Genomic DNA, 24,878 nt, shown 5'->3' on the forward strand with positions numbered 1-24,878 from the left:
CCCGTTTACTCGGCTGCCAATGGCGCCGGTTTTAAAAAAATATCCGGTATTCAGAATCGCCTTTTTCGGCGATCTGAATACATTGAAGTGTAAAGGAGGGGTGGGGGGTCTTTTAGACCCCCGATCCCTCCATAAAGAGTACCTGTCACCACCTATTACTGTCACAAGGGATGTTTACATTCCTTGTGACAGCAATAAAAGTGATCAAATTTTTTTTTTTTTTTTTTAAACAATTTAGTCATTTAAAAATAAATAAAATAAATAAAAAAATAAAAAAAAAATTTTCAAAGCGCCCGCCGTCCCCGCGAGCTCGCGAAGCAAAGAAAACGCATACGGAAGTCGCGCCCGCGTACGTAAACGGTGTTCAAGTCACACATGTGAGGTATCGCCGCGATCGTCAGAGCGAGAGCAATAATTCTAGCAGTAGACCTCCTCTGTAACGCTAACCTGGTAACCGTAAAAATTTTTTAAAGCGTCGCCTATTGAGATTTTTAGGTACCGTACTTTGTCGTCAATCTACAAGTGCGCGCAATTATAAAGTGTGACATGTTTGGTATCTATTTACTCGGCGTAACATTATCTTTCACATTTCGCAAAAAAATTGGGCTAATTTTACTGTTTTGTTTTTTTTTTATTCATGAAAGTGTCCCTTTTCCCAAAAAGTTGCGTTTAAAACACCACTGCGCAAATACCGTGTGACATAAAATATTGCAACAATCACCGTTTTATTCTCTAGAGCCTCTGCTAAAAAAATATATATAATGTTTGGGGGTTCCAAGTAATTTCCTAGCAAAAAATATGGATTTTAACTTGTAAACACCAAATTCCAAAAATAGGCTTAGTCATGAAAGGGTTATATAACGGGGTACTTATATTTATAGGTAAAGTTGATCCAGGGAAAAATCCGATTGCCTCTCGAGGGATCAGGAAGGAATTTTTTCCCCTGCTGTAGCAAATTGGGCATGCTCTGCTGTTTTTTTTTTTGCCTTCCTCTGGATCAGCTGTGGGTGTAGAATTGGGTGTGTCGGGTTGTGTGATATTTTATTTATTTGATTTGTGGTTGGACTGGATGGACTTCTGTCTTTTCTGACCTGGCTACCCATGTATCCTACCATAACTCCTTGCAATCGTTACAGGCACGCATCCTGGCATAACTTCTTGCAATCGTTACAGGCACGCATCCTGGCATAACTTCTTGCAATCGTTGCAGGCACGCTTCCTAGCATAACATCTTGCAATCGTTGCAAGCACGCATCTTGGCATAACATCTGGCAATCGTTGCAAGCACGCATCCAAACACACGTTCAAGCACAACTCCTGCAGTCTTCGCAGTGCACATGCGGTAACACCAATTTCTCACAGTCACTATGAACACATCTCCAGTGACAAACTCCCGCGCAATTGTCGCAAGCACACGTTTAAACACAACTTTTGCAATCATGCCAAGGCTCGCGACTTAGCATAACTTCTTGCAATCATTCTTTTGCAAGCACATTCTCAGTGGCACACAAACTGGCCACACATGGTTTTCAGCAGCACTTAATTGGCCACTTGTCTCCTGTGGCTTTTCTTACAAGCCACTCACCGTTTCCTGGCTGTCTGTCTCTCCCTTAGGACAGTTGAGTTCAACTTCTGTCCTGCACCAGGATCGTGTTGACACACGCAACTGGCTTCTTCCTGTAACACGCTCAGGCTATACCTAGCCAGCATTCAGCATTTCTTATTCTTACAGGGCCCGGAGAGCCATCTGTCTTTACGGCCCATACAGTAAGATCCCCACTACGAGGCATCCAGGGGCATCAGCCCATAGCCAACGGCAAATGCTCGCCCATCACAACTGCCATATTTAGGGACATATAAAATCCTCGCATATTCCCCAGTCTAGTCATCCAAGCGGCCATCTACCTGGCCCTTTGTGGTTTTCCATGGCCTAGCCAATTTATTGTTGGTAGCACTGGCAGCCAGGTTCTACACAGACACCACCTGACAAATGTTCAAATCTGCAATACGGGCCATTCCCCAGGGTCTATCTTTATGTCACGCTTCCTGGTCTTCCTCTCACGGACACAGGACCCCTCTCAGATCCTTAATTTAGATGCAGTGGCAATAGCAGACCTATCAATGTCGGAAGGTTCCTTACTGCATGGATTGGTGTAGCGATGTTTAGACCATCTACGATGCCCCTGTCACCCCTGGTAGTGACAGATGCCGCAGCCTCCACAGGCTTCGCTGCAATTTTTGGCCACCACTGGTTTACAGAACCATGGCATCAGGGATACTCCTAAACCCCGGGTTTACCTGGACTTCCTCCCTCTTCAAGCTATACCCGGTCATGACAGCCTCTCGACTCTGGGGTCATGTCAGGACAGGACAGGCTGTGGCTTTCACCACCGACAACTGGGCCGAGGCTCATCTTGTTGTTGAAGCCAGGTCTGGACCGCTCTCGGTTGTGTCCTTCCTGCGCAGACTGCTGCAGTTATCTTGGCGGCACCAGTTTAATGTCCATTGTATGTTCATTCCAGGCCTTCAGCAATCCCGCAGGCCAAGTTCTGCGTAGTCGTCACTTGGCTCGCTACCAACACCATTTCATCCTCCACCTTGCAGTGTCTAAAAACCCAGCAATCTGGCTCCAGGATAGACGTCCATCTCTATAGAACAAGCAGTGCTTGGTGTCGAGTAACCATACTTGACTACCTACTGTCACTCCCACCGGAACGCGTAAACTCTAGTCCCCTATTACCTTTTCGTGCTAACACTTGTGTACCTGCCAGTTTCCCAAACACATGGGGTTCTTCTACGCAGCCTACACCTCGACCCCGGTCCATACCGTGCTCACTCTTTGGTATTTGAGCACCCTTGGCAGCATGTTGGCATGGGTCCCAAGTCACGTCATTGAGAGACTAAGCAGTTGGAAATGGCACAATCATTCACCAAACTTGCTCAACTAATTAAGCTAAAACTAATAAAACTACACCCCTACCTGAATGTTTTTGCCCCCTTATTTTGGTATACCGACCATCAGACCAGGGCACACTTCAGGTCCATTTCATGTTGTTAATCTTATGGTAAGTCTATTTGTTCATATCCGTATCGGCCATAGGGCTTCGACCATAAGTAGGAAGGCCAGTATGGTGACCTGAATTTATGGGAGGAGCCCGGAGGGTATTTAACCAGCCCGCTCGCCTGTGGTCTTTGTCGGTTTCTGGTGCGCGGCAGCCACCCCCCCCCCCCCATCCCCTTTTCAGGGCATTTCTCAAATTCATTTCTCTTCACAAAATATTAATTTCTAATCTAGGGTATGCCCCCTTATTTTGGTATACCGACCATCAGACCAGGGCACACTTCAGATCCATTTCATGTTGTTAATCTTATGGTAAGTCTATTTGTTCATATCCGTATCGGCCATAGGGCTTCGACCATAAATATATATATATAAATGGTAGATATTCAAACTCCTCCGTAAATCCAGAAAAAGGCAGGAGACGTATACAGAACAGAAAAACTTCCCACGCAATAGAGAATTATTTGTCTGCTTTTTGCCAACCCGAGACACGGGACCTTCCCATGAGAAGTCCTCTCCTCCCTCCGGTGACCTCTCTACCCCGGAGCAGATGAAGTGGAAACAATCCCCATGATGGGAGTGTGAGGAAACCATGGCCTGTTTACAGGAAGAGGTTCCATCCTGCCAGACGGAATGCCGACTCTTCTGTTTTCTGATGGCTCCATCAACACCGACCAGCAGATCATATGAGCCGTACGTGTATGGATACATTGTATATAACTAGGAGATCGGTTATGTGTATGGATACATTGTATATAACTAGGAGATCAGCTATGTGTATGGATACATTGTATATAACTAGGAGATCTGCTATGTGTATGGATACATTGTATATAACTAGGAGATCTGCTATGTGTATGGATACATTGTATATAACTAGGAGATCGGTTATGTGTATGGATACATTGTATATACCTAGGAGATCAGCTATGTGTATGGATACATTGTATATAACTAGGAGATTGGCTATGTGTATGGATACATTGTATAGAACTAGGAGATCGGCTATGTGTATGGATACATTGTATATAACTAGGAGATCGGCTATGTGTATGGATACATTGTATAGAACTAGGAGATCGGCTATGTGTATGGATACATTGTATATAACTAGGAGATCGGCTATGTGTATGGATACATTGTATATAACTAGGAGATCAGCTATGTGTATGGATATATTGTATATAACTAGGAGATCAGCTATGTGTATGGATACATTGTATATAACTAGGAGATCGGCTATGTGTATGGATACATTGTATAGAACTAGGAGATCGGCTATGTGTATGGATACATTGTATATAACTAGGAGATCAGCTATGTGTATGGATACATTGTATATAACTAGGAGATCGGCTATGTGTATGGATACATTGTATAGAACTAGGAGATCAGCTATGTGTATGGATATATTGTATATAACTAGGAGATCAGCTATGTGTATGGATACATTGTATATAACTAGGAGATCGGCTATGTGTATGGATACATTGTATATACCTAGGAGATCAGCTATGTGTATGGATACATTGTATATAACTAGGAGATCAGCTATGTGTATGGATACATTGTATATAACTAGGAGATCGGCTATGTGTATGGATACATTGTATAGAACTAGGAGATCAGCTATGTGTATGGATATATTGTATATAACTAGGAGATCAGCTATGTGTATGGATACATTGTATATAACTATGAGATTGGCTATGTGTATGGATACATTGTGTATAACTAGGAGATCGGCTATGTGTATGGATACATTGTATATAACTAGGAGATTGGCTATGTGTATGGATACATTGTGTATAACTAGGAGATCGGCTATGTGTATGGATACATTGTATATAACTAGGAGATCGGCTATGTGTATGGATACATTGTATAGAACTAGGAGATTGGCTATGTGTATGGATACATTGTATAGAACTAGGAGATTGGCTATGTGTATGGATACATTGTATATAACTAGGAGATTGGCTATGTGTATGGATACATTGTGTATAACTAGGAGATCGGCTATGTGTATGGATACATTGTATATAACTAGGAGATCGGCTATGTGTATGGATACATTGTATAGAACTAGGAGATTGGCTATGTGTATGGATACATTGTATTATTACTACAGTCATAGGCAGGATGATGTCATGTGATCCCTCTAAGCCAATGTAGTGAAAGCTGGTCATAGAGAGCCAATGAGGTGACAGGTCAGACTGATCATAGATTTGTACTTATTTCCTCTCTTTGTTTTTATGATCAGGACTAATAAAATCTAAAAACAATGTTTCCTGTTCTTTGTTATGTAAACATGAGAAATATAAATATTTTGAATTCTTATATCCAGCCAGCAGGTTACAATCTTAGATTTGAGCTCCTCTTGCAAAAATCATATTGTTTACAGAGCTCAGTGGCTCAAGCTGAGATTTACACTGCAGAGCTTTGATTCCACCCTTTCCAGATCAGTGACCCCCTCCCCCCACCACATTCCCTTTTAGACACATAGCTGCTTTTGAGGTTTCAGTCAGACAAAGCAAGCCTTTACAGCTGGGGGCTGTGGATGTTCTGACATGTTAAGGCCCAGTTGTGTGCCTCGTGTTCCACCAACGACAGCATCACTCTCCGCTCTGTGCACAGAGGGCGGGGCCTGCAATTCCTGCACTAACAGTCATTCCTCAGTTTACCTGATTGGGTGAAGATGGATATCGTGCAGGCTGGAAGACTGAGGACATCTTGTGGTGAAGAAGAGGTACTGTGGGGGGCAGCTCTTGATTAATGGTGGGTACTGCAGACAGGAATTGGGTTTTAGCTAAACCATAGTTCTCTGTGAATCCTTTATCATGTATGAAATGTTTATTTGTAAAACAAATATTGTATATATAAAAACACAGATTGGAAACACCCAATTTATACATTTCTATACCTTATATAACATTGAGGATCAGTCATGCAGTGTTGTGATGGACTTAGAAATGTCTAGATATGGAATACAGAGTGAAGGTTCTCGGTTCCCTTAGTAAATCCGCCTCCATGGATCCTTCCTTATCTTTTCTAGTAATTCTCTACTAATCTCTATCATTCCGGGTTGTACTTTGTATAGTTTGTGTCTCTCGGAGGAGTTGTGACATTTCTCTATTGCACACAGTAACACAATGTGGTTACATATCAGCTCCAGCCTCCTTGTACTCAGTGGAGGTCCCCTTTATAGGAGAATATGGGGGTGTGCTGGACTCACATTCTGTATATCGATCGTGTTATACCAGTCAGACTTTCACTTTCATTTCCTGAGACACCTATGAGTCCACCATGTATTATATACAGTACAACACACAGTATATAGAATATATACTACATACGCGTGTCTGTATATAGAGTATATAACACATACATGTGTCTGGTCTGTATATAGAATATATAATACATACGTGTGTCTGTATATAGAATATATAATACATACGCGTGTCTGTATATAGAATATATACTACATACGCGTGTCTGTATATAGAGTATATAATATATACGTGTGTCTGGTCTGTATATAGAATATATAATACATACGTGTGTCTGGTCTGTATATAGAGTATATAATACATACGTGTGTCTGGTCTGTATATGGAGTATATAATACATACGTGTGTCTGGTCTGTATATAGAGTATATAATACATACGTGTGTCTGGTCTGTATATGGAGTATATAATACATACGTGTGTCTGGTCTGTATATAGAGTATATAATACATACGTGTGTCTGGTCTGTATATAGAGTATATAATACATACGTGTGTCTGGTCTGTATATGGAGTATATAATACATACGTGTGTCCGGTCTGTATATAGAGTATATAATACATACGTGTGTCTGGTCTGTATATGGAGTATATAATACATACGTGTGTCCGGTCTGTATATAGAGTATATAATACATACGTGTGTCTGGTCTGTATATGGAGTATATAATACATACGTGTGTCTGGTCTGTATATGGAGTATATAATACATACGTGTGTCTGGTCTGTATATAGAGTATATAATACATACGTGTGTCTGGTCTGTATATGGAGTATATAATACATACGCGTGTCTGGTCTGTATATGGAGCATATAATACATACGCGTGTCTGGTCTGTATATAGAGTATATAACACATACATGTGTCTGGTCTGTATATAGAATATATAATACATACGTGTGTCTGGTCTGTATATGGAGTATATAATACATACGGGTGTCTGGTCTGTATATGGAGTATATAACACATACGTGTGTCTGGTCTGTATATAGAGTATATAATACATACGTGTGTCTGGTCTGTATATAGAGTATATAATACATACGTGTGTCTGGTCTGTATATAGAGTATATAATACATACGTGTGTCTGGTCTGTGGCTCCGGTTGGGTTGCAGGGGGTCCGTCGGATCTCTGGAGGGTTCTTGGAATGACAGTGGAGGAGAAAAACAGGGAAGAGGAGGAGAGGCAGAGGAAGTGCGGGGCCGGCCCAGAGAGGGAAGGGGGGCAGTTAACCCCCCAGAACCATCTCAGCAGAGGAGTGGGGGCATCCGAGGGGTTGGGGGGGGGGGCGGGACATCTAAGAGGGAGGGGGACTTGTGGGCAGATTTGAATTCTGAAAGATTTTATTGAAATTGATGGAACTTCCCAGAGTGATACAATTTACCGAGAAATGATTCACAACTACAAACCATAACAAGCAAAGCGACATCCTGTCCCTCCCTTGGACACAAACCCCTCCATTATCCATCCCTCATCCCTCACCCCTCCATCCTCCATCCCTCACCCCTCCATCCTCCATCCCTCACCCCTCCATCCTCCATCCCTCACCCCTCCATCCTCCATCCCTCACCCCTCCATCCCTCATCCCTCTATCCCTCCATCCTCCATCCCTCACCCCTTCATCCTCCATTCCTCACCCCTCCATCCTCCATCCCTCACCCCTCCATCCCTCATCCCTCTATCCCTCCATCCTCCATCCCTCACCCCTTCATCCTCCATTCCTCACCCCTCCATCCTCCATCCCTCACCCCTCCATCCCTCACCCCTCCATCCCTCTATCCCTCCATCCTCCATCCCTCACCCCTTCATCCTCCATTCCTCACCCCTCCATCCTCCATCCCTCACCCCTCCATCCTCCATCCCTCACCCCTCCATCCTCCATCCCTCACCCCTCCATCCCTCCATCCCTCACCCCTCCATCCTCCATCCCTCACCCCTCTATCCCTCCATCCTCCATCCCTCACCCCTCCATCCTTCATCCCTCTATCCCTCAATCCTCCATGCCTCACCCCTCACCCCTCCATCCTCCATCCCTCACCCCTCCATCCCTCACCCCTCCATCCCTCACCCCTCCATCCTCCATCCCTCATTCCTCCATCCCTCACCCCTCCATCCTCCATCCCTCACCCCTCCATCCCTCATCCCTCCATCCTCCATCCCTCCATCCTCCATCCCTGATCCCTCCATCCCTCACCCCTCCATCCTCCATCCCTCCATCCCTCATTCCTCCATCCCTCACCCCTCCATCCTCCATTCCTCAATCCTTCATCCCTCACCCCTTCATCCTCCATTCCTCACCCCTCACCCCTCCATCCTCCATCCCTCACCCCTCCGTCCCTCATCCCTCCATCCCTCATCCCTCCATCCCTCATCCCTCCATCCCTCATCCCTCCATCCCTCCATCCTCCATCCCTCACCCCTCCATCCTCCATCCCTCATTCCTCCATCCCTCACCCCTCCATCCTCCATCCCTCACCCCTCCATCCCTCATCCCTCCATCCTCCATCCCTCCATCCCTCACCCCTCCATCCTCCATCCCTTCATCCCTCATTCCTCCATCCCTAACCCCTCCATCCTCCATCCCTCACCCCTCCATCCTCCATCCCTCACCCTTCCATCCTCCATCCCTCACCCCTCCATCCTCCATCCCTCACCCTTCCATCCTCCATCCCTCATCCCTCAATCCATCACCCCTCCATCCCTCACCCCTCCAACCCTCACCCCTCCACCTCTTTCCCCTCCAAACCTCACCCCTCCACCTCTAACCCCTCCATTCCTCACCCCCCTCATCCTTCACCCCTCCAACCCTCACCCTCCACCTCTTATCACTCCACTCCCCACCCCTCCAAACCTCACCCCTCCACCTCTTACCCCTCATCCCCTCACCACTCCATCCCTGTGGAGGAGGGGCGCACTGTACATGGACAATGGTACCCCCATAAATTGGAGGAGGGGCACACTGTACAGAGACAATGGTACCCCCATAGATTGAAGGAGGGCTGCACTGTACAGGGTTAATGGTACCCCCATAGATTGGAGGAGGGGCACACTGTACAGAGACAATGGTACCCCCATAGATTGGAGGAGGGGAGCACTGTACAGGGACAATGGTACCCCCAAAGATTGGAGGAGGGAGTGTACTGTACAGGGACAATAGTACCCCCATAGATTGGAGGAGGGGCGCACTGTACAGGGACAATGGTACCCCCATAGATTGGAGGAGGGGCGCACTGTACATGGACAATGGTACCCCCATAGATTGGAGGAGGGGCGCACCCTACAGAGAAAATGATACCCCCATAGATTGGAGGAGGGGCGCACTGTACAGAGAAAATGATACCCCCATAGATTGGAGGAGGAACGCACTGTACATGGACAATGGTACCCCCATAGATTGGAGGAGGGGTGCACCCTACAGAAACAATGGTATACCCATAGATTGGAGGAGGGGCGCACCCTACAGAGACAATGGTACCCCCATAGATTGGAGGAGGGGCGCACTGTACATGGACAATGGTACCCCCATAGACTGGAGGAGGGGCGCACCCTACAGAGACAATGGTACCCCCATAGATTGGAGGGGAAAACTTTGTACAGGATAAGGATTCTGGGTTCTCTTTGTTTCTTACAGACAACACAGACAATAGGGTGTTTCATTTTTCCAAAGATGTGATTTTCATATGACTTTGCTTACCCCCCGAGTCTCAGTAATGTAAAAGATATATATGCCAAACTTCAAGAAGATTGGATAATATTTAAGTGTTGCACACATTGATCACTTTTATCAAAGCAAAGTCTGTGGGCTTCACTTGGTAAGAAGTCATATACACCTGGATAGCCGCACTCCGAATTATTCAACTTTATTTCAAAAATGTAATTAAAATCATAGCATCTAGGCTACGGACACGGACACGGTGCTTAGTCACAGCTATGACTAAGCACCGTGTCTGGTGTAAAACATGTCAGCGGCTGTGCAGTTAGTCTGTTTACCAGCCTAGATGCTATGATTTTAATTACATTTTTGAAATAAAGTTAAATAATTCGGAGTGCGGCTATCCAGCTACATCTTTTCTACTTCAGTTCCTGTTGCAAACAGAGCCAGCACCCTGTGGGATTGTGGAGACAGCTGTTTTGGGAGAAGTCATTACCTTAGAGCGGTAATTCTTTGTAAGTCATATACACCAATGCTGGATGAAGAACGTCCCGTTCAAGGCTTTCTAGAAGAACAACGAGTGAAAACGGTTAACTACATCCAAAATGTCCTAAAAGACGGAAGTCATCCAAGAAAAGACTACAAAGAGTTATTACAACTCTCACTCCTGTACCTAGGAGGTTGGTCTAAAAACCACTTCAGTTCCAGGATCCCAGGGGGCACGGCATCAAGCATGGTGGATGGCAAAGGCAATACATGCACTTAAAATTGCCCTCTTCACTAAACAATTGAATATTCCTCAAAAACAATTGGAAGGAATGAAATGGGTTGCACATTTTGTCAGCCTCGTATATGTTCGCTTTTGGCATGAGGCAATTTTAAGTCAATGGGCTCCAAAGAATGATTTGGATATGCTACAGCTTTTGAGCACCCCGATGCAGACGTCAAAAAATTTGCCCTCAGGGTTACTAAGAGACACCTTTGGTATCTTCCCGAAACAAACGTAGGATTGGCTTTTTTTGGACGAACGTATTACTCAGGCTGTTAAGGAAAAATTTAGAAACCGAACCTGCAAAGGAAAAGGAAGTGTAACGATTAGAGGGTAAAAACATGGTTTTTGTAGGAAAAGACCTGAGCCATTTCGTTACTAATAAAACAAAGACGTTCTTTGAATGGTTTGGGATCCACGACGTGACAGAACACAAGGGATTGCATCGTTCAAAGTAGATTAATGGAACACATGTTTTGCCTATCATATTACCTATTCAGCTTAGTGCAGGGATCCTCAAACTACGGCCCTCCAGCTGTTGTGAATCTACACATCCCATGATGCATTGTAAAACTCTGACATTCACAGACATGACTAGGCATGATGGGAATTGTAGTTCCTGAACAACTGGAGGGCCATAGTTTGAAGACCCCATGGCTTAGTGTATCGTTTTAATAGTATATTAAGTTTGTGATTTCCAGTTTTCCCAATAAAAGTAATTACCATTGAAAAATCTTATTTTTTGCCAACTTTTACCAAACAGATCAAAGTGTGCAACCTCTAAATATTATCCAATCTTCTTGAAATTTAGCATATATATATCTTTTACATCACTAATGCCGCGTACACGCGACTGGACTTTCCAGCAGACTAGGCCCGATGGAATCAGACCGTCAGACAATCCGATCGTGTGTGGGCTAATCCGATCGTTTCTACATAAAAAAATCAGACGGACCTAGAAATAGAACAATGAATCAACCTTACAGACAATTATCTTTCAGACTTTGATACATTCATTGAGCATATTTATAGAATATATAATAAGTTACAGATAATAAAGTATAAATCATATCTTGCTGTATATTGATACCATAGACTCCACCAAATAATATTGAGAATGATATATATGACCTCAATGATATATACGGGCATAAAGGAGCACTCCGCTCTACACACGTTCCACTCTCTATTCTCTAATGGCGGGCATTAATAAATGGGAGATGTGTTTGTGCTCCACCCAATGGGTGAGTGCCTGTTTACCCGAGCAGAGTCAGCAAAGTGATGTCTTCTTCTCAGGGTGATGTCTTCTTCTCAGGGTGATGTCTTCTTCTCAGGGTGATGCCTTCTTCTCAGGGTGAAGTCTTCTTCTCAGGGTGATGCCCTCTTCTCAGGGTGATGTCTTCTTCTCAGGGTGATGCCTTCTTCTCAGGGTGATGTCTTCTTCTCAGGGTGATGCCTTTTTCTCAGGGTGATGTCTTCTTCTCAGGGTGATGTTTTCTTCTCAGGGTGATGCCTTTTTCTCAGGGTGATCTCTTCTTCTCAGGGTGATGTCTTCTTCTCAGGGTGATGTCTTCTTCTCAGGGTGATGTCTTATTCTCAGGATGATGTCTTCTTCTCAGGGTGATGTCTTATTGTCAGGGTGAAGCCTTCTTCTCAGGGTGATGTCTTCTTCTCAGGGTGATGTCTTTTTCTCAGGGTGATGTCTTATTCTCAGGGTGATGTCCTTTTCTCAGGGTGATGTCTTCTTCTCAGGGTGATGCCTTCTTCTCATGGTGATGTCTTCTCCTCAGGGTGATGCCTTCTTCTCATGGTGATGTCTTCTTCTCATGGTGATGTCTTCTTCTCATGGTGATGTCTTCTTCTCAGGGTGATGCTGAATAAAGGAATAATGTTTTTTTTGGGCACAGATGAAAAAAATAATCAAATTTTAATAATTCACTACAAATATATACGTACACAACACAAAATATTTTGTAATGAAGCAATATGGGACACGGTGGTTTTATCCCAGGGGGTAACACTTAGTAAATACTTCCTGCGTGGCAATATTCAGAAAATGCCCACACTGTGACGTGGCGTCCCTCTTGGTAATTCCCGCAGTCCTTTTTTGTTTTGTTTTTGCATGCAAGTGCGAAGTTGTTGGTGTTTCGGGCAGAATGTCTTGTAATGAACTTTTGTGGTCTGGTTTTTGGGGGTCACATTCAGGGCCGTTTTTAAGGCAGGGCAAAAGGGGCAGCTGCCCTGGGCCCTGTCATTGTTGTGGGGCCCAAAGCAGCTGCTTCATACTTGCAAACTATCCTGGTTTAAATTCGCTCACCCTTTGAGGTTTTAGTCCTGTGCTGAGTCCCAGATGACTCACCTGGAAACCCTGTATTTACATGTAAATTACCAGCATTCTTATGTAAATAGAGGCGGCCGGTGGCATTGATATGTATATCATGCCCCCCTGAGGTCATATCCACAGTAATCTCTAGCAACCAATCAACAAGCAGAAATCATGTGCTGTAACCTCTAGCAACTAGCCAGTGAGCTGTAATATGTTCTGTAACCTCTAGCAACCAGTCAGTGAGCGGTAATGATACACTGTAACCTCTAGCAACCAGTCAGTGAGCAGTAATGATACGCTGAAACCAAAAACGATATATAGTATCCCTATGCCAATTCTCTGCGGGTTTTAGGTTAAACCCACTGATGTTCAATTTCTGTAAGTATGGGATCAAATACTATACTACGCTCCAACTAGAATTGAAGTAGTTTATATCAATACTTATTACTATTACTATACAATTATATATCAAGCCTACGTGTACATCCCCCACATCTCAGTACTCGTGCCTCTGTTGTAGGTACTGCTTGGCTCTGGTGTCCCTGGTTGTCATATCCATTTGGAGGGGGTTATTCAGCGGTCATTATTTCCAGTATAGATGAGTGTTGAATCTGTTGGTCTAAGCACCATATTCTTGGTGAGCTCACGTACATGCACACGTCTGCACCACCCTGCCAGGTTTCTACTGTATTTTAACTTGAGCATGTTTCTCCAAAATAGAATTACTGAAGCTCCTGAAGAAGCGACATTTCAGGTCAGGAAACGCGTAGAGCGAGCAATTCTTTTCAATCTATGAGGACCGTGGGAATTACCAGGAGGGACGCCGCATCAAAGTGTGGGCATTTTCTGAATATTGCCACACAGGAAGTATTTATTCGGTGTGACCCCCTAGGATAGAACCACCGTGTCCCATATTGCTTCATTACAAATATTTTGCATTGAATATGTACGTATTTTTAGTGAAAATTATTAAAATTTGTATATTTTTTTATATGTGCCTCCATTATTCCTTTATTCTGCATTTATAGATTACATAGAATGGGGCACACTTATACTTAGGTGTTTGATTGTCACCTGAGGGCAATGCAATCAATCTAATCCCATTCTCAGGGTGATGTCACATTCTCAGGGTGATGTCATGTCTCAGGGACCAGGTGATGTCACATTGATGTCATGTGTCAGTTGAAGGCCACAATTTCATGGTGATGTCATATTCTCAGGGTAATGTCTTGTCCTAAAGGAATATCATGATGTCAGGGTGATGTCACATTGTTAGGTTGATGTCATCTCTTTAGTGTTATGTAATGTTCTTAAGTCACATTAATGTTATGATTTCAGAGGAATGTTCTCAAGGTGATATCATGATCTCATGTCGATGTCTTCTCCTCAGGATGATGTCATGTCTCAGTTGAAGGCCACAATCTCATTGTAATGTTATGCTCTCTGGGTGATGTCTTGTCCTAGAGGAATATCAAGATGTCAGGGTGATGTCATGATCTCAGGGTAATGTCATCTCCTCAGGGTGATGCCATGTTCTTAGGGTAAAGTCACATGCTCCGGGTGATGTCATGATTTCAGAGGAATGTAATGTTCTCTCAAGGCGATATCATAATCTCAAGGTAAGATCATGTCCTATTGGAGTGTCATGATCTGAGGATGATGTCATGATCTCAGGGTGATGTCACAGTCTTAAAGTGATCTAATGTCTCAGGTGAAGGCCACAATCTCATGGTGATGTCATGTTTTCAGGAGGGTGTCATTTTCTCAGGATGGTGTCATGTTCTCAGGATGGTGTCATGTTCTCAGGATGGTGTCATGTTCTCAGGAGGATGTCATTTTCTCAGGATGGTGTCATGTTCTCAGGAGGGTGTCATGTTCTCAGGATGGTGTCATGTTCTCAGGATGGTGTCATGTTCTCAGGAGGATGTCATGTTCTCAGGGTGATGTCATGTTCTCAGGGTGGTGTCATGTTCTCAGGATGGTGTCATGTTCTCAGGATGGTGTCATGTTCTCAGGATGGTGTCATGTTCTCAGGAGGATGTCATTTTCTCAGGATGGTGTCATGTTCTCAGGAGGGTGTCATGTTCTCAGGATGGTGTCATGTTCTCAGGATGGTGTCATGTTCTCAGGATGGTGTCATGTTCTCAGGAGGATGTCATGTTCTCAGGGTGATGTCATGTTCTCAGGGTGGTGTCATGTTCTCAGGATGGTGTCATGTTCTCAGGATGGTTTCATGTTCTCATGAGGATGTCATGTTCTCAGGATGGTGTCATTTTCTCAGGATGGTGTCATGTTCTCAGGATGGTGTCATGTTCTCAGGATTGTTCTCAGGGTGGTGTCATTTTCTCAGGATGGTGTCATGTTCTCAGGAGCGTGTCATGTTCTCAGGATGGTGTCATGTTCTCAGGGTGGTGTCATGTTCTCAGGATGGTGTCATGTTCTCAGGATGGTGTCATGTTCTCAGGGTGGTGTCATGTTCGCAGGATGGTGTCATGTTCTCAGGATGGTGTCATGTTCTCAGGGTGGTGTCATGTTCTCAGGAGGATGTCATGTTCTCAGGATGGTGTCATGTTCTCAGGATGGTGTCATGTTCTCAGGAGGATGTCATGTTCTCAGGATGGTGTCATGTTCTCAGGATGGTGTCATGTTCTCAGGAGGATGTCATTTTCTCAGGATGGTGTCATGTTCTCAGGATGGTGTCATGTTCTCAGGAGGGTGTCATGTTCTCAGGATGGTGTCATGTTCTCAGGATGGTGTCATGTTCTCAGGAGGGTGTCATGTTCTCAGGATGGTGTCATGTTCTCAGGATGGTGTCATGTTCTCAGGAGGATGTCATGTTCTCAGGATGGTGTCATGTTCTCAGGATGGTGTCATGTTCTCAGGAGGATGTCATGTTCTCAGGAGGATGTCATGTTCTCAGGAGGATGTCATGTTCTCAGGATGGTGTCATGTTCTCAGGATGGTGTCATGTTCTCAGGATGGTGTCATGTTCTCAGGAGGATGTCATGTTCTCAGGAGGATGTCATGTTCTCAGGAGGATGTCATGTTCTCAGGAGGATGTCATGTTCTCAGGAGGGTGTCATGTTCTCAGGAGGGTGTCATGTTCTCAGGATGGTGTCATGTTCTCAGGAAGATGTCATGTTCTCAGGATGGTGTCATGTTCTCAGGAAGATGTCATGTTCTCAGGATGGTGTCATTTTCTCAGGATGGTGTCATGTTCTCAGGATGGTGTCATGTTCTCAGGAGGATGTCATGTGATGTCATGTTCTCAGGAGGATGTCATGTTCTCAGGAGGATGTCATGTTCTCAGGAGGGTGTCATGTTCTCAGGATGGTGTCATGTTCTCAGGAAGATGTCATGTTCTCAGGATGGTGTCATTTTCTCAGGATGGTGTCATGTTCTCAGGATGGTGTCATGTTCTCAGGAGGATGTCATGTTCTCAGGAGGATGTCATGTTCTCAGGAGGGTGTCATGTTCTCAGGAGGATGTCATTTTCTCAGGATGGTGTCATGTTCTCAGAATGATGTCATGTTCTCAGGATGGTGTCATGTTCTCAGGAGGATGTCATGTTCTCAGGATGGTGTCATGTTCTCAGAATGGTGTCATGTTCTCAGGATGGTGTCATGTTCTCAGGATGGTGTCATGTTCTCAGGATGATGTCATGTTCTCAGAATGGTGTCATGTTCTCAGGATGGTGTCATGTTCTCAGGATGGTGTCATGTTCTCAGGAGGGTGTCATGTTCTCAGGAGGATGTCATGTTCTCAGGAGGGTGTCATGTTCTCAGGAGGATGTCATGTTCTCAGGATGGTGTCATGTTCTCAGGAGGATGTCATGTTCTCAGGAGGATGTCATGTTCTCAGGATGGTGTCATTTTCTCAGGAGGGTGTCATGTTCTCAGGAGGGTGTCATGTTCTCAGGATGGTGTCATGTTCTCAGGAGGGTGTCATGTTCTCAGGAGGATGTCATTTTCTCAGGATGGTGTCATGTTCTCAGGATGATGTCATGTTCTCAGGATGGTGTCATGTTCTCAGGAGGGTGTCATGTTCTCAGGAGGGTGTCATGTTCTCAGGATGGTGTCATGTTCTCAGGATGGTGTCATGTTCTCAGGATGATGTCATGTTCTCAGGATGGTGTCATGTTCTCAGGAGGGTGTCATGTTCTCAGGAGGATGTCATGTTCTCAGGAGGGTGTCATGTTCTCAGGAGGATGTCATGTTCTCAGGATGGTGTCATGTTCTTAGGATGGTGTCATGTTCTCAGCAGGATGTCATGTCTCAGAGAAAATCCATGGTCTTATGGTGTTGTGATGTTCTCAGGGTGATGTCATGATCTCAGGGTGATGTCATGATTTGCTATCTGGATTAAAATATGGGAGCTGCTATTGCCTACTCTTATTTTAAAGGTACAGATATGGGTCATCACTCTCATACTTGTTTCACTACTTGTGGGGGTACTATGGGGGGAACAGGAGAATCTTCTGGAAGCCCAGCCCCGGGTTCTTCCTGGATATTGTCCTACTGGAAGCCATATGGACCAACTGTACATCGCCATCTTTATTACCAACAATGACATCCTCAGGGTGAAGAATGACTGAACACAGCTCCTGTTTATATTACATCCTCACATGTGCCTGACTGTTATATCCATAGAGACTTATCATAGAGGATTGATGTTGAAGTTTTCTTCTCTTTTTGAATTTTCTCCGATGTTTTGTGATGTTGGTCTGTTTATATAAAATAGTTCATAGTGGAGTTCCTTTTTAAGGGCCCTCATATAAAACACATGATGTCTTCTATCCTATAGCAACTCCATAGACAGTGGCCACTTCTCTGGTAATTTACAATGGGGGTCCGTATGTATGAAATGGTCCTTTATTCATATTCTCTCATATTCCAATCATGGCTTCTCATTTTCAAGAGGGGACCTGGAGATTGTATGGGGGTGAATGGGCAGAGGGAGGAGGAGGGATAGTGAATGGAGAGATGAGGAATTGTTAGAGAAGGGGGAAGAAGACAGGGTAGAGGGGGGGGAGGGGTGGAGTAGGGGTTAGAAAGGGTGCAGGGGGTACAGAAAATGGAGAGAAAGGGAAAGGAAGGGGTAGAGTGGTAAGAGGGTGGGTTGGGTTTAAGAGAGGATAAGGTAGAGTGGGGTCAAGGGGGTAGATAGGGGGGAGTGGGTCAAGGGGGTAGATAGGGGGGAGTCGGTCAAGGGGGTAGATAGGGGGGAGTCGGTCAAGGGGGTAGAGCGGGGGAAGTGGGATAAGGGGGTAGAGCAGGGAGAGAGGGGAACATGTAGAGAGGCAAGAGGATGACAGGGTAGAGTGAGCGGAAGAGTAGAGAGAGGGTAGAGGTGGAAAGAGGAGGGTGGAGTTGTGGGGGGAGGGAGAAGAGGCGGGGTAGAGTGAGGGAGGTAGAACAGAGAGGGAAAGAAAAGGGGAAGAGAGCAGAGGGGTAGAGTAAGAAGGGAGAAGTGAGTAGAGTAGGAGGGAAAAGATGGTAGAGTGATCAGGGAAGGGGTAGGGTGGAAGGGGGATGGGATAGAGTGGGAAGGAGAAGGGGTTAAAGTGGGGAGGAGAATGGCGCAGAGTGGAGGGAGAAGGGGGCCCAGTGGAGGGAGAACAGGGTAAAAGTGGGAGGGAGAAGGGGGTAGAGTGATGGGGGAAGGGGTGAAGTGGGATGGGGTAGAGTGGAAAGGAGAAGAGGGGAGAGTGGGATGGAGAAGGGGGTAGAGTGGGAAGGATAAGGGGTAGAGTGGGTTGGAAGTGGGAGGGAGAGGGGGGTAGAAATAGGAGGGAGAAGGGGTCAAGTGATGGGGGAAGGGGTAGGGTGGAAGGGGGAAGGGGTAGAGTGGGAAAGAGAAGGGGTAGAGTGGGAAAGAGAAGGGGTAGAGTGGGGGGGGGAGAATGGGGTAGAAGTGGGAAGAAGAAGGGGGTAAAAATAGGAGGGAGAAGGGGTAAAGGTGGGAAGGAGAAGGGGTAGAGTGATGGGGGAAGGGGTAGAGTGGAAGGGGATGGGGTAGAGTGGGAAAGAGAAGGGGTAGAGTGGGGGGGAGAATGGGGTAGAAGTGGGAAGAAGAAGGGGGTAAAAATAGGAGGGAGAAGGGGTAAAGGTGGGAAGGAGAAGGGGTAGAGTGATGGGGGAAGGGGTAGAGTGGAAGGGGATGGGGTAGAGTGGGAAAGAGAAGGGGTAGAGTGGGAGGGAGAAGGGGGAATAAATAGAAGGGAGAAGGGGTAAATGTGGGAGGGAGAAGGGGGAATAAATAGGAGGGAGAAGGGGTAAAGGTGGGAGGGAGAAGGGGGTAGAGTGATGGGGAAAGAGGTAAGGTGGAAGGGGGATGGGATAGAGTGGGAAGTAGAAAGGGGTAAAGTGGGGGGGGGTGGGGGTAATGTGGGGAGGGGGGAGAATGGGGTAGAGTTGGAGGGAGAAGGAAGTAGAGTGAGAGGGAGGAGGGGGTAGAGTAAGGGGGGGAATGGGAGGGAGAGAAGGGGGTAAAAGTGGGAGAGAGAAGAGAATAGAGTGGGAGTGAGAATGGGGTATAAATATGAGGGAGAATGGGTAAAAGTGAGAGGCAGAAGGAGGTAGAAGTGGGAGGGAGAAGAGGGTAGAAGTGGGAGGGAGAAGGGGGCAGAGTGGGAGGGAGAAGGGGGTAGAAGTGGGAGGGAGATGGCGGTAGAGTGAGAGGGAGAAGATAGTTTGAGGAGAAGAGAGTAGAGTTGGAGAAAGAAGGGGATAGGGTGGGAAGGAGAAGGGGGTAGAGTGGGAGTGAGAAATGGGTAGAGTGGGTAGGAGAAGGGGGTGGAGTGGGCAGGAGAAGGGAGGAGAGTGGTGGGGAGAAATGGAAGAGTGGGCAGGAGATGGGGGTAGAGTGGGCAGGAGAAGGGAGGAGAGTGGGGGGGAGAAATGGGTAGAGTGGGGGTAATGGGTAGAGTGGATGGGAGAAATTGGTAGAGTGGGCGGGAGAATGGGGTAGAAATGGGAGGGAGACGAGGGTAGGGTGGAAGAGAGAATAGGGTAGACGTGGGGGGGGGGGGGTATAGAGGTGGGGGGAGAATGGAATAGGAGTGGGAGGGAGAAGGGGATAGATGTGGGAGGGAGAAGGGGGTAGGAGTGAGAGGGGGATGGGGATGGGAGTGGAGTGAGGTGGGGTGGGGAGAGAAGGGAGTAGAGGCCCGGGGGTAGAGCAAGGTGGGGGGGGGGGGGAGAAAGAGAGAGCTGTTATCTCTGTAGAAACATAGGTGTACAAAGCAAAATTGTCTAACACTTTCCGCCCCAACCCCATTCTGCTCTGTTCCAATGACAGTCTTCTATCTACAATATAGAATAGAATATAGAATAAAATATATGAATTATTTCTCAGGAAGGTGACAACTCACCGATATCTCAGGAAGGTGACGCTGCCAACACTGTAGACTGGTGGTTTCTGTTTTGGCTTCTTTACATTGTTGCAGTTTTCTCTCCTCGTATTAATAATCTTTTCCTTGGGTGGTCAATGAGACAGAGATAATAGAATACAATGTAACACAACATAGTGTATATATATATAGAATAAAAGAATATATTATAATACAATACAAAGACAGGATAAAAGTGGATTGCTCTCATAGTATTGATCGGCTTTATTTTATAAGAATCATTAATAATCTGCTGATATTCCCGCAGCTCTTTGTATCGGATTTATTAATCAATATATCCAGCTGGCGGGATGGAATTCCACAATAGTGGCGCGTACAACACGACCGGACTTTCCGGCAGAAAAGGTCATTTCCTCGGATATTCTGATCGTGTGTGTGGGGCTTCAAAAATTCTGACGGACCGAGAAATAGAACACGTTTTAAATTTTTCCGATGGAATCGATTCCTTTCGGGAAAACCGTTGGCCTGTGTGCCGGTCTGACGGACCAAATACAACACAAGGGCAGCTATTGGCTCCTGGCTATTCAACTTCCTTTTCTAGTCCCGTCAGACTTTGGTGTGATCATGTGTGTGGGCAAGTCCGTTCGGTTGGAAATTTCGTCGGAAACACCCTCAGCGTTTATTCTGAGGGAAAGTCTGGTCGCGTGTACGCGGCATAGAAGGTCCCTCCAGTGTGGAGATTACGTAACATCATTTGATACATAGCGGTTACATTTCTTCACTTTGGGGATGATGACAATTTCGTTGACAAGAGAATTTAGTGTTTGAATTTCTATGAATAGTGAAGATTTGGGAGGATTGGTGGGAAATGCTGCGGGGGAGGGGAGGGGTCTAGTGTAGAGCCGCATGCGGGGGGCGATCTTGCGCCATTCCCAGCTATACTGGAAGACGGCTTCATATTTATTCCATCGAATGGTCATATAAGAGGCGTCTCTACAGGAAGTAACACCACAATGGAAGGCGGTCGTACCTGGGCGGCGCGGCTCGGGGGGGCGCAGTGGATGTACCTGGAGCGGGCTCTCTGCTCCCCAAAATCAAACTTGAAGCATCCGACACAATTGTACGACTTCTGAGGATAAAATACAAGCAGTTATGATGAAGCGTCCATATCTGGTTTAGGGTGGAGTGAGATCTGCTGCCATCTGTCTGCTGGGGAAAGGTAGGTGAGCACCAAAGACTTCAAAGGATCCAAAGTGTTCATCTCATCATGAAATCTAAATTGTATTTATTTCAAGTATAAGCAACCCCCAGCATGCATGCCCAGGTAGGTACACAATGCCGTTTGCACTGGTGGCCATTGGATGTAAATGATAGCTCACTAGGCTCAGCTACACAGCCTGGACCACCCACCTCCCTGGTGTCACTGAAAGGCCATCAGTGTCAGAGGACATCAGTGTGTGGAAGAAGCCCAACCTTACACATACAGTGGTACGCTATGATCCTAAAGGCAAAGGGTCTGGGACTGATCTGAGGGGTGAAGTCACCAACCACCAACCGCACTGTGACCTCATCTCTCCTCCCATTGGGCCCCCGCCCCATCACCAACCGCACTGTGACCTCATCTTTCCTCCCATTGGGCCCCCGCCCCATCACCAACCGCACTGTGACCTCATCTTTCCTCCCGCTGGGCCCACACCACATCACCAACCGCACTGTGACCTCATCTCTCCTCCCACTGGGCCCCCGCCCCATCACCAACCACACTGTGACCTCATCTCTCCTCCCGCTGAGCCCCCGCCCCATCACCAACCACACTGTGACCTCATCTCTCCTCCCGCTGGGCCGGTTGTGTTTAAATTTTCATATTTTAAAATAAGTAAATTCATTAAAAGACTCGTCCGCCCCTCACCCCATCTCTGGTGGGTTTGCATTCCGGGTCCATCCATTGCTCCTTATGGCATTTCGTTTGTTTCAGGCCGATCTCCATATTCATAAACAGCCCGTCATCCAATTCCTGAAAAGAAGAGGTGAGAGTGTAGATGCACGAAGAGGAGAGTGTAGATACATGAAGAGGAGGGTGTGAATACATGAAGAGCAGAGTGCGGATACATGAAGAGGAGAGTGTAGATACATGAAGAGGAGGGTGCGGATACATGAAGAGGAGAGTGTGGATACATGAAGAGGAGAGTGTAGATACATAAAGAGGAGGGTGTGGATACATGAAGAGGAGAGTGTGGATACATGAAGAGAAGAGTGCGGATATATGAAGAGGAGGGTGTGGATACATGAAGAGAAGAGTGCGGATATATGAAGAGGAGGGTGTGGATACATGAAGAGGAGAGTGTGGATACATGAAGAGGAGGGTGCGGATACATGAAGAGGAGAGTGTGGATACATAAAGAGGAGAGTGTAGATACATGAAGAGGAGAGTGTGGATACATGAAGAGAAGAGTGCGGATATATGAAGAGGAGAGTGTGGATACATGAAGAGAAGAGTGCGGATATATGAAGAGGAGGGTGTGGATACATGAAGAGGAGAGTGTAGATACATGAAGAGGAGAGTGTGAATACATGAAGAGAAGAGTGCGGATATATGAAGAGGAGGGTGTGAATACATGAAGAGGAGAGTGTGAATACATGAAGAGGAGAGTGTGAATACATGAAGAGGAGGGTGTGGATACATGAAGAGGAGGGTGTGAATACATGAAGAGGAGAGTGTAGATACATGAAGAGGAGAGTATAGATACATGGAGAGGAGAGTGTGGATACATGAAGAGAGTGCAGATACATGAAGAGGAGAGTGTAGATGCATGAAGAGGAGGGTGTAGATAGATGAAGAGGAGAGTGCGGATATATGAAGAGGAGGGTGTGAATACATGAAGAGGAGCGTACGGATATATGAAGAGGAGAGTGCGGATACATGAAGAGGAGAATGTGAATACATGAAGAGGAGAGTGTGAATACATGAAGAGGAGAGTGTAGATACATGAAGAGGAGACTGCGGATATATGAAGAGGAGAGTGCGGATACATGAAGAGGAGGGTGTAGATACATGAAGAGGAGAGTGTAGATACATGAACAGGATAGTGTAGATACATGAAGAGGAGGGTGTGAATACATGAAGAGGAGGGTGTGAATACATGAAGAGGAGAGTGTGAATACATGAAGAGGAGAGTGCGAATACATGAAGAGGAGGGTGTAGATACATGAAGAGGAGAGTGAGAATACATGAAGAGGAGAGTGTGAATACATGAAGAGGAGGGTGTAAATACATGAAGAGGAGAGTGTGAATACATGAAGAGGAGAGTGTGAATACATGAAGAGGAGGGTGTGGATACATGAAGAGGAGAGTGCGGATACATGAAGAGGAGGGTGTAGATACATGAAGAGGAGAGTGTGAATACATGAAGAGGAGAGTGCGAATACATGAAGAGGAGAGTGTGAATATATGAAGAGGAGGGTGTAGATACATGAAGAGGAGAGTGTGAATACATGAAGAGGAGAGTGTGAATACATGAAGAGGAGAGTGTGAATATATGAAGAGGAGGGTGTAGATACATGAAGAGGAGAGTGCGGATACATGAAGAGGAGAGTGTGAATACATGAAGAGGAGAGTGTAGATACATGAAGAGGAGAGTGTAGATACATGAAGAGGAGAGTGCGAATACATGAAGAGGAGAGTGTAGATACATGAAGAGGAGAGTGTGAATACATGAAGAGGAGAGTGCGAATACATGAAGAGGAGAGTGTGAATATATGAAGAGGAGGGTGTAGATACATGAAGAGGAGAGTGTGAATACATGAAGAGGAGAGTGTGAATACATGAAGAGGAGAGTGTGAATATATGAAGAGGAGGGTGTAGATACATGAAGAGGAGAGTGCGGATACATGAAGAGGAGAGTGTGAATACATGAAGAGGAGAGTGTGAATATATGAAGAGGAGGGTGTAGATACATGAAGAGGAGAGTGTGAATACATGAAGAGGAGAGTGTGAATACATGAAGAGGAGGGTGTGGATACATGAAGAGGAGGGTGTAGATACATGAAGAGGAGAGTGCGGATACATGAAGAGGAGAGTGTGAATACATGAAGAGGAGGGTGTGGATACATGAAGAGGAGAGTGTAAATACATGAAGAGGAGGGTGTGGATACATGAGGAGGAGGGGGTGGATACATGAAGAGGAGAGTGTGAATACATGAAGAGGAGGGTGTAGATACATGAAGAGGAGAGTGTGAATACATGAAGAGGAGAGTGTGAATACATGAAGAGGAGGGTGTGGATACATGAAGAGGAGAGTGTAAATACATGAAGAGGAGGGTGTGGATACATGAGGAGGAGGGGGTGGATACATGAAGAGGAGAGTGTAGATACATGAAGAGGAGAGTGCGAATACATGAAGAGGAGAGTGTAGATACATGAAGAGGAGA

The 24,878-nt window shown here is 45.8% G+C and overlaps 2 protein-coding genes across 5 annotated transcripts in view; both read right to left on the reverse strand.

Annotated features, from left to right (window-relative positions):
* Nucleotides 1–7,590, reverse strand: part of LOC143997813 (retinoic acid receptor responder protein 2-like) — a 45,770-nt gene extending 38,180 nt beyond the window's left edge. Inside the window, exons 1-2 of one of the 3 annotated variants that reach the window (XM_077493626.1) lie at nt 7,434–7,569; nt 5,746–5,846 (exon numbers count right to left, since the gene is read on the reverse strand). The gene's annotated coding sequence lies outside the window, so the exon portion shown is untranslated. Of the gene's footprint in view, nt 1–5,745; nt 5,847–6,582; nt 6,604–7,433 lie in introns of those variants that run through there. The other 2 variants (XM_077493625.1, XM_077493627.1) reach the window with 2 other exon arrangements.
* A 4,173-nt stretch (nt 7,591–11,763) lies between these two features.
* The window catches only part of LOC143997816 (retinoic acid receptor responder protein 2-like), a 46,168-nt gene continuing 33,053 nt past the window's right edge, over nt 11,764–24,878 (reverse strand). Inside the window, exons 2-5 of one of the 2 annotated variants that reach the window (XM_077493631.1) lie at nt 22,360–22,464; nt 21,481–21,576; nt 20,472–20,575; nt 11,764–18,023 (exon numbers count right to left, since the gene is read on the reverse strand). In XM_077493631.1, coding sequence (XP_077349757.1) covers nt 17,996–18,023; nt 20,472–20,575; nt 21,481–21,576; nt 22,360–22,464 — 333 coding nt within the window. In that variant the 3' untranslated portion in view covers nt 11,764–17,995. Of the gene's footprint in view, nt 18,024–20,471; nt 20,576–21,480; nt 21,580–22,359; nt 22,465–24,878 lie in introns of both variants that reach the window. The other variant, XM_077493630.1, reaches the window with a different exon arrangement.

This window comes from Lithobates pipiens, unplaced genomic scaffold, assembly GCF_037356315.1.
Source record: "Lithobates pipiens isolate NorthernLeopardFrog02 unplaced genomic scaffold, aLitPip1_a1.2 Scaffold_19, whole genome shotgun sequence".
Classification (NCBI taxonomy): domain Eukaryota; kingdom Metazoa; phylum Chordata; class Amphibia; order Anura; family Ranidae; genus Lithobates; species Lithobates pipiens.